General features: G+C 49.5%; 1 protein-coding gene across 1 annotated transcript; it reads left to right on the top strand.

Moving 5' to 3' along the window:
* Window positions 1-2,276: 2,276 nt before the first annotated feature.
* Ccdc183 (coiled-coil domain containing 183) lies at window positions 2,277-10,332 on the top strand. Its single transcript, XM_055600052.1, has 14 exons — window positions 2,277-2,346; window positions 2,810-2,931; window positions 3,279-3,356; window positions 3,563-3,730; window positions 4,361-4,465; window positions 6,161-6,283; window positions 7,485-7,610; window positions 7,712-7,766; window positions 8,179-8,279; window positions 8,882-9,042; window positions 9,242-9,410; window positions 9,494-9,604; window positions 9,678-9,774; window positions 10,201-10,332. Exons 1-14 carry the CDS (start codon window positions 2,277-2,279, stop codon window positions 10,317-10,319), a joined length of 1,605 nt encoding a protein of 534 aa, XP_055456027.1. The 3' UTR covers window positions 10,320-10,332.
* Window positions 10,333-10,451: the final 119 nt, after the last annotated feature.

Below are 10,451 nucleotides of genomic sequence, written 5' to 3'. Positions count from 1 at the left end.
ATGAAGCACCTGTTGATAAGCCCGATGCCTGGGTTTAATCTCCAAGATCCACACAGTGGAAGGAGTAACAACTCCCCCAGATTGTCCTCTCACCTCCACATGCACACTCTGGCATGTTCCCATTGCACATGAACAGGCACACACAACAAATACAGGTTTAACATGAAAAAGAATGGCCCAGTGTGCTGGTACATATCTTTAATTACAGCACTCAGGAGGCAGAAGCAAGTGAATCTCCAATATTGAGGCCAGCCTGGTCTACAGACTGAATTACAGGACAGCCAGAGACACACAGAGAAATCCTATCAAGAAAGAGAGAAAGACAAAGAAGTAGGTGTATAGAGATGTCATCATACACCTTTGTGTCCATACAACTGACATTTATTTTAACTCATGGTTCTGGAGGTCCAACAGTCACTTAATGGTGGCTGTCATTCTGGCAGAGTCCAGAAACATCACAGGTCATCAAATGGCCAGAAACAGAGCACATGTGTTTTTTCCTCTTCCTATAAAGCCATCAAGGTTTGGTTGTGGTAACTCTACCCTTGTAACTTAAATTCCAATCATCTTGCAAAGGCCCCACCTAGAACATCACAGTCCTGTGTCCCACTCTCTTAAAACTTCACAATGGGGGTTAAACTCCAGCATGAGCTTCAGAGGACAAGCTATCTTCAAACCCTGGCAATGCTTTAAGAGCTTATTGGGTCAGGGACCTGGGCTTCCTTCAATCTGTTCCCTGTTGTGATGGCTCCCAGTTCCCAATCTAGCTCATCATGCCAAGTGGCTCCACCAGCTCCACCAGCCATTGCATCTTCATCCCATTTAACAGAAAGAAGAAAGGGGGAGGAGGGCAGTTAGTCTTCTGTGTCTGCATACACACTACTGGCCAGAACTAAGTCATGTGGTATATCTACTGTAAGGAAATCTAGGAAGGCAGCCTTGCTCTGGATAGCCTTTTGACCCACCAAAATTCAGGAGTTCTGTATCTGAGGGGAAAGGGGGGTCAATACTGAGGAATATAAGTTGACTCTGCCTCAGCTGGATACCAAACTGGGCCACCCAAAACTAGGAAAGACAGCAACCATTGCCATGGCAGGTCCTTTCAGTCTGCTTGAGGATGAGGCATAGATCAGAAGGGAGGCAAGGGGTGAACCTAGAGTTTAAACTGGACAGGAAAGTAGCTAAAAAGTAAGAGATCCATGTGAGAGATCGTAGGAAGATAGGCACTAATGTGTCCGTGTTATACACGTGATCTGACCACATATTTTCCCAAATTCCCACACTGTAGTCCTACCCTCCCGAACTCAGGAAGCAACTGTTGGGAATGAAGTGATTAGGACTAACTGATGCCACAGGGACTAACCCAGACTTTCTAATCTCCTTGTAACAAGAAATTAGGACACAGACAGGCACAGAGGAACAACCACATGAAGTCAAAGGAGCAGAAAGCATCTACAATCAAGGAGACACACAGCAGAGGAGTCAGCCATGTAATACCCTGACCCAGACTCCCATTCCCAGACAGAAGAATAAATGCCTGAAGAGTAAGCTCCCCACGAGTACTTAGTTATGCAGAAAGGGTCTGACTCACAAACCCCATGGTGTTCTAGGCTGCTGATGGCTCCTGGAACACTGCTCTCAGGGTGTAGGTGTATGAACTTGTACCTGCCCATAATTGGTGACTCAAGGTCTGAAGGATGCAGGAATCAAGCAGGATGGCACCAGACAAGCTGGCAAAGGTCTGAGAAAGTTGGAAGAGATAGAACAGTGATGGGAAGCAGCTGGGGTGGGTTGTCAAGTTACCCAGCACCTGGCCTTTGAACTGCAAGTATGGGTTGGAGAGAGATAGGTCTCAAGCACCAACATTGAGGTTAGATGTGGAAGGCTCAGTCAAACTGCATTGAGACCCTAAGGGCAAAAGAGGGAACAAGGAGGTGGATAAGTACCAGTCATCACAAATTCCCCACCACCACCACCACCACCAAGAGGTCTCTGGTATCCAACAGAGCTCTTGAAACAGCTACCTTGAGAAACTCATTTTTCTTAGGGCAAGCACCCATAGATGATCCTAAAGATTAAATTCTGGAAGAATGGAATTTCAGGGTTCCCTGGGCATTAAGAACCTTGGCCTCCATCATAATGAGCTGCAATTCTAAAGACAATCTCAACCTGAGTTGAAATTCCAAAGACAATCTCAACCTAGCCTCAGTTGAGCAGGAAACTGCACGGGTAGTGTGAGAGGCATACAAGACCCCTGGGGGACCTTTAGGCCCACCATGAAGATGCACAATGAAGCAGCTGTGGAGGCACAGATACAGGAGCTAAAGACAATCACTCGGCTCCAGGGTGAGCCTCACAGTGGGGACTGCCACTCTGGTCTGCTACTAGGCAACTTGCCATCCTACTACCCACCCAGACCACCACAAGTGGGCAAAAGTTACAGAAGGGACTGCCATGTGAGGGGGTGATATGAGAGAAGCTTCAAAGAGCTCTGTGCATTTACCACAACATTAGTCCAAAGTTGAAGGACTCGAGGAGAGATCTGCCTGTTTCTAAGGCTTGTCTCTGAAAGAAACAACGGTGCCCATTCTTGGCATCACCCTCTTTGCTGCCAGAATCCATCCCTGGAGAGCCCAGCAAATTACCGCTGTGAGCAGTTAAGCCTGTGTCTTCCAGAGTAGGGGTAGAAGAGAAAAATGGTCCCAGAGACAATGTCATTTTCCACTGGCCTCTCTGGACGCTTTGCTGAAATTCTCAGCCAGGCTTTTGCCATAGCATCTGGTAATCTTGTTCCCTCCAACACCTACAGAACAATGTCGGGCACTCCAGATCCAGGGCGTGAAGGAGAAGACAACACAGAACAAGGCTACACTGAGCCTCCTGCGCAGCAACCTCCGTCGAGGGGCCCACGACTGGGCTTTGGCTAAGAAGGTGCAAAAGCCCCACTCCCTTTGCAGCCTGGGGATAGGTGGTGGCCACTCATGCACACATTCTACCCTCTTTCTGGTCCAATAGGTCTGCAGGGCTGGTTTCCCCAACACCACACACCCAGAATGCTTAGCACCTACAACAGGGACTTTTTGGGCTCTCTGACCTTCTTTCCAGACCCCACAACACCCAAAGTAGGGATGGCCTCGGAGGGGTCCTCCGCGCTCCATTCAGGGGTCCCAGGACCAGTCTCCTTGCTGGGCTACCAGCAAGTAAGTGGTACTGGGGGATATGCCTGAGTAATCAGTGCTAAGAGCAAGGCTCCAGGCTCAGCCGCCACCGCTCCACAGTACGATCAGTGGACCATCTCCAAGGCCTGCGCGAACGATGCGTCCATGAGGCTGGCACACTGCCGAAGTAATATGGAGGTAAGGAGGCAGACGAGGACTGCGAGGATCCCTCGCCCATCTCAGCCCCAGTCCCCCAGGTCTGCCCCCAGCAAGCCGCCAAAGGCAAAGCCTATTCCCATCTCTTGCTTCCTCGTGGAGCAGCCACAGGTCCCGGCCCACTACCTTCCTGGGTTCCCCGCACCTCTCTCCCCGGCACCCACGCGCGGGCGTCCTCCCTGACCCAGGTGGCTCGGGAGAAGCTGCGCAAGTGCGTCTTCGACCGCGTGAATGCACACAACGTACTGATCCATCTGGCTCGGCGACGCGGACAGAAGCTGGAGAGCTTGCAACTGGAGTTGGCCAACCTACGGAACCAGCCTGAAGCTTCTAAAGATGAGCTGCGGCAACTACAGGTGCCCGGGGACAGGGTGGGGGCGGGGCTCTGACTGTGTGCTGACGCTCCAGAAAGAACCTGACTCAAGTGTGGCTCCCAAGGCAAGAGCTTTGCCAGAGGATGTGGGGATTATGTTGTCAGGGCAGGGCCGCTGATTAGGCCGGTTCCACGAGAAGGCCTTTGGTGAGGGTCTTCCTAGGAGAAAAACACAAGCAGATGGCCTTCAAAGGAGGGGTGGGGCTACATCAGAAGGGTGGGGCTACATCAGAAGGGTGGGACCTCCGGATGGACTTTGGTTAGTCTGTGCCCTTATATGGCTATGTGCAAACAGAAAAACTTACTAACAAGGAGCAGGAAACCTGATGGCTTGAGATAATGTTTTATCACACAACTGTAAACATTAAGTTGGGAATCAAAGCCATTTTCTACATGGTGACTGGGTGGCAGATATGATGTACAATATGACTTCATCTGCAAGACCTATTGGCAGGAGTAGAACTAAGGGAGCCCAACACCCTGGTGTGAAAGCCTAGCCCCCGATCCCGACCCCGACCCCACCTGCCCTCCTAGGCAGGGCTCTGCAACATTGTGGGGAGGTGGATCTTGTCACCAAGCCTTTTCAATGATCCCATAACCACACCACCACCAGGTGATCCGCCAGCTGGAGAACAACATTGAAAAGACAATGATCAAGATCACCACCAGCCAGAATATCCACATGCTGTACACAGACCTGCTGGACTACCTGAAGAAGGTGAGCCCCTCACCCAGGGAGCCCCACCTGTGACTATCTTCCAAGCAGCCAGCAAAGCAGCCAGCATGTGGAAACTTCCTTTGAGAACTTCATTTTTGTCATTCCACACAGGCATTTTATGAGACACACCCATTATTTGGCCTTAAGCCTGGGCCCCGTAGCACACAGTTCTGTGAGAGGCTAAAATGGGAAGATTGCACATTTCAGGCCAGCCTGGGCTACACAGTGAGACTCTGCCTCAAAAACAGATTCAAATCATCATCATCAACACACACACACACACACACACACACACACACCACAAAACCACAGAATTCTCATATTTTAAATGGTTTACTTTGGGTCTCTGAAGGTCAGAGATGGGCCATACCCACCGCCCAGGAAGTTACAGACTCCCCTCTCACATTCCAAAATATGCTGAGCACACAGCATTCTGGCCATTTTGGATCTGGCTCCCGTTTTCTGTGTTGGAATTCAGGAGGAAGCAGATTCTGACCCATGAAAGTCTTAAGGAGCCATGATAACAAATCTCGCTGAGTGTACTCACACTAGGGTTCTCTTCAAACAAAGCATCTGTAGTGGAAGTGGAGGTGAAAGGGCTTCAGGACAGCAGGGTACTGAGAGCAGCATGGTGGATGGGACTGAGAAGGTGGCCAGGGAAAATACCTAAAAAAGAGGTGAATGAATGGCTTGGGGGGAGGGTTGATATGTGATCAGATGCAGCAGCTTTTCCCTGCTGGGGTCATATCCCTGAGCCAGGATCTCATCATCATGCTCTGGTTTGTTCCTCTTACCTGATCCTAGTGCTGGAGGCTCACCTGGAGACCCTGCCCACCTTCCTTTCCAGTGTCCACCCTTACACACACTCCTTCACCTAGGTATTTTTTTCTAATTTTTATTGTATTTAACTTTATTTTATGTGCATTAGTGTGAAGGTGTCAGATCCCTTGGAATGGGTATTACAGACAGTTGTGAGCTGCCATGTGGGTGCTGGGAATTGAACCCCAGTCCTTCCGAAGAGCAGACAGTACTCTCTACCACTGAGCCATCTCTCCAGCCCCTGGGTATTCTTTGTAGAACTTTCTTTCTAGAACAAATACACTTGAAACAAATCCCCATTCACATTTTTTCACATTCATTCACATTTTTCAATTGGCAAAGATTCAGCCAGTTAACAGGTTTTTAACAGTAAAGGATCAACAGCTAGGCTTCCTTGGCCATCAATGCACTTAGCCACGTACTTCTCCATCCATCCCAGCAGCAATTTAAAGGCTAGGTGTGATCCCAAAATCACATAGCACAACGGTAAGAAGTGGCTTTCACTTTGAGCCCCATCTAGCTCCACACCCAGTTTTTTTCAAGCCCCTATGTTCCACTTCGGACCAAAGATGTCCCCCAAGCAAATATTCCTTGGTTTTAGAGTTGGCCTTTGCTGAGTCATGGTTGAGTCATCATATCCTCTTGTCCTGTATAGTGAGAAGTCCACAGGTCACCAATGACTATCCATGCTAGAATACTTCTTTCTCTTGCTCTATGCCTTGTCTAGAGGCTGGGCAACAGACAGAACTCCCCAGGGCTCACACAATCTGGGGGTAAAGAATAGGAGAATCAGAGGGCTCAGGAAAGCCAGCAGTATGATGGCACCAAAGGAATCCATTGTTTCAAGACCATATTGCCTTTGTCTGTCCCTGATAGATGCTGGCGGAATACCCCACAGAGCTAGACAAGCTTCAGCACCTGGTGTCCAACTACTGCTTGGAGCTGTCAGATATGACAGTCATGTCCCAAGATGCCATGATGATTACTGATGAGGTCAAGGTGAGTCCCAGGATCGGGTGACTATCAACAGCTGGATCACCTGATCCTGTCTTGTTCAGGACCTATTGGACATCCCATGCCAATACTGGAGAACTCCATTGTCAGCCCTACCAGCTGATCTGCTCACCTATGGGTTAGAGAAAGTCTATTTGGGCACTGAGGCCATGAATAGATGTGGCCAGGACCATGGGTATCTATTGACCTTGTCAGTCCCAAGATCCCTTAGTGGGGCAGCAAGACTCATCCTCCTGAAGTGGATAACTAATCTAGTAGCCCACCACATCGTATGTAGGACCAGTATGGCAGACAAGAGGCAAAGGGTTTCAAGGTCTCTAGGGTGGTTTTTCAAGGAAATATACTTGAATGGGCTCTGAAGAACCAGCAAAATCAAGGATAATCAGAGCTCAGAAAAGCCAAGGCTGTTGCCACATGTTGGTGTACAGAAATCTACATAGCTTTCCTGTGCAAGTCATGGAGGCTACAGGGTCCTCAGACTTACAGCCTCCAAGCAGATATAGGATCACATGATCAGACTGTGTTTTATGCTTAGTATGGTGACATACACCTTTATTCCCAGCACTGAGGATGCTGAGGCAGGCAGATCTCTTAAGTTCAAAGCCAGCTGGTCTACAGAGAGAGTTTCAGGACAGCCAGTAGCTACACAGAGAAACCCTGTCTTGAAAAGAAAAAAAAAAAACAGATTGTGTTTTATAATGGCACATATTACCTGCAGGTGCCAGAAGGTGCCAGAGCAGAAATACTGGTTGCAGGGCCAGGCCAGTAGTAGAGTAGGGATTTCCAGAAGCAGAGATGGCAGGGAAATCTTTAAGGGGTGACCATAGTGAGATTTAATATTAGGAGAGACCTGGTTCAGCAATAAAAGGGATGAAATACTTTTAGATATGTTAAATCCAATGTGATAGGTTCTAAGTAGAACGGGCCAGGAGGTAACCAGAGGCAAAGGCCTAGAGGAAAGTAGAGAGCCTAGTAGGCTAGAGAGAAAAGTCAGTAACATATGTCAGCCAGGAGTCTCTGCTCTACAGAGGCAAAGGGGTGCCCTAGAGGACAGTAGAAGCCAGTAAGAAGAATGGCCAGCTTTCTTCCACAGCCAAGTAATATGAAGACTGAAAACTGATCACAGGCTTTAGGACCCTAGGACCCTTGGTGACACATCATCTCCATGAATTCCCTGTGTCCTCAGAGGAACATGAGGCAAGGGGAGGCGACCTTCATCGAGGAGCGAAGGGCACGGGAGAACCGGCTGAACCAGCAAAAGAAGCTTATTGACAAGATCCACACCAAGGAAACCAGCGAGAAGTACCGCCGTGTACATTTTGAGCCATGCCCCATGGCACTACTCACCCATGGGGGAAGAGCTGGGGGGATCCTTTACTTCTCATTCTCACACCTGGTTCTTTCTCCCACCAGGGTCGAAGGGACCTGGATTTCCCCTCCAATCTAATGAGTATGGAGACCATGAAAGGTGAGTCTCAGCTCCCTGCCTTGTCCAGCCCAGTAGCCAGCAATGTCTGGGACTGCCCAGCCAGGTCACCATGAGGCTAGATATAACCTGTGGTCACTAGAGTGAGGAGAGCCTCTGCCTCTCCCTGACTGCCCCTGAAGAATCTGATAGCCTATGGCATAGGATGGCTATCTTGGACAAGTAGACCTCAGTCACCCAGTGACATCTCAGAACTGCTTCCCAAAGCTATATAATACCATGCTGCTCCTAGTCCTAGAATTTCCAAAGTACTAAGAAGGGTCAGGCTGAGGAGAGCAGGGTTACATGAGGGCACCCAACATCCTGGGCTACTTTTCTGAAGCCTAAGTGTCTACAAAACCACCAGGTAGTCATTCCTGCACACTGACTAGGCCCTCCTCTCTGCTCTGCCCAGTGAGGAAAAGAGAAACTTCCATAGCAGATATGGAATACCAGACAGAAGTGACTGCTTTAGTAGAGAGGGTCAAATCTGCTGTGCAGTGCTCCCACCTCTGGGTAAGTTTCCCTGGCACTTGGAAAGTGTTAGCTTAGTGGTGGCTCTAAGCTAGGCCAGGGCCTGGGATGCTCTGCAAGAAGTTCACAAAGCTTAGACCTCCCCAGGGAGGTCCCCAGTGATGATGCTTCCAAGTCTGTAAAAAAATATCTGGGGTTTTTTAGGTATGGCTCAGAAAAGAAAATATTCCAGCATATGGCTGGCATTTCCCCACCATATTCTATGTACAGGACAGATGAAAGTCCAAATGCTAAGGACCTGGCCTCTCACCACAGCTCTAGCTTCTTCCCCAACTTGACAGCCACAATAAACAGCTGCTTCTGCTGGCCTCCTTTTGTCATAGACCCACCTGGGTTGCCATTGTCAGGCCTTGAGTTCCATCCACAGCATCTTGACAAAAAGCTATGTCTCAGGACATGTACAGGCTACCTCTCTGCCTAGCCCCTCACAAACCTTACTGCCCAAAAGTACTCCGTGTCATGACTGAGCCCCAACTACCAAGAATCTGCATTATCTACTGGGAGGGGTCCAGGAGAAACTAGGGCTGTGGAACCCAATTGCCTGCCAAGCCCACACCTGTTTCTCTCTGCCCTGGGATGGTTAGGACATAGCTGGCCGCTTCCTGGCACAGAGGAATACTGAGGAGAACCTGGAGCTACAGATGGAGGATTGTGAGGCACGACGGACACAGTTAGAGGCCCTGATGAAGAAGCTGGAACTTGAGGAGGCACTGCTCAAGTTCCACCAGACACCCAGCTCCGTTGGGTATGTTCCAGGGCTACTGGATGGCCCCATAGTGACAAGTTAATAGCTGCGCATATTTACTGTTTATCAGCAGAACTGAGCTGAGGATCTACCTGCTTGAAGCTGAATTTATGAGCCCCTGAAATTGACACCTGGTTCAGGACCCCTGTGGACCCTGAGAACTGTCCCACCCTCAATGCTGTGCCTACCTTCTTCACAGCTTTAGTTCCATTGAGAAAAAGATGAAGACCATGCTAGAAGAGGAAGAAGCAAGGCTCCAGCTGGCCCACAGCAACATGACCAAGAGCCAGCAGCTGCTGCTGGCCATCCAGACAGGTATTGACAACCTCTACATCCGGCTCATCGGCATCACCTTGCCAACCATCCAGGTATCAGCCCTGGGGAGGAGATGCTGTGCACAGGGTCCCCATTTGGAGCCACAGGAAAAACAAGATAATCCTCTGGTCTACAGAAAGAAGTAGCAATCTCAGACACCCTTGATGTATACGGCAAGCTGGAGTATTGCGAGGGGAAGCTCATATACCTGGCTGACCGCATGCAAGCACTGTCCAGAAATGAGGAGGTAGCCCTGGGCTTTGAAGGGGTACCCACAAAGCCCATGTCCTCTCCAGTCTGATAAGGGTGCTGCCCTGCAGGTTGACACAAAGGTGAGGGATGCCCTGGAGTCATCAACTCTAAAGGAGAAACATAATACCAGAATTACCTTTGAGGACCAAGAGGAGGACGTGATAGGTGAGGCCCTACATGCCAGTCACAGGGAAGAGATGGAGAGGGGGAACAGGAAACGTAGTTGCAACTAGGCAAGAGGTGGCATAGACTCTGACTGGAACAGTCTGACAAACTGGGTGCTAAAGGGAAAGGTGTTAATTGATAGAAGTGACATGGGTTAATCTTTATAATAATTTATTACTTGTTCTGAGACAATGGGGAATACCATGACAGTATTTGTGGTATAAGAACAGGTAGTTTGGGTGATCCTGGTGGCACCTGGCCTTGGGTAACTTAGGGCAGGGGTCAGTTCATGGAGTCTCAAGTCGTCGAACCATCTCTGAGATGAGCTCCAGACACAGGAGATGGCCCATGGAAACAAAGGAAAACAGATAGAGGTGGGAGGTCTCTGGAAAGAGGGGCCAAGCCACTCTTTCCTTGCCTGTTCAGAAACCTTCCAGTTTGCGGACGTGGACCATAGCTACGTCCCATCGCGGGCCGAGATAAAGAAACAGGGCCAACGGCTGATCGATGGGAAGCTCAAAGTGTCCAAAAAGAAGAAAAAGTAGACCAATCCAGGCTGTAATACACAAATAAACATTTTTCCAGAACTACTCTAGAGGAAGAATAAACCGCAGGACTCTAAGAGCGGAGAGGGGCGAGGCTGCTAGACAGGGGCGGGACCTAGCGCGCTCGCTGCG

This window comes from Psammomys obesus, unplaced genomic scaffold (genome assembly GCF_907164565.1).
Source record: "Psammomys obesus unplaced genomic scaffold, mPsaObe1.curated_primary_1811, whole genome shotgun sequence".
In the NCBI taxonomy this organism is placed as follows: Eukaryota; Metazoa; Chordata; class Mammalia; order Rodentia; family Muridae; genus Psammomys; species Psammomys obesus.
The sequence above is the reverse complement of the archived record's forward strand: the minus strand, read 5'-3'. Positions and strand labels throughout refer to the sequence as shown.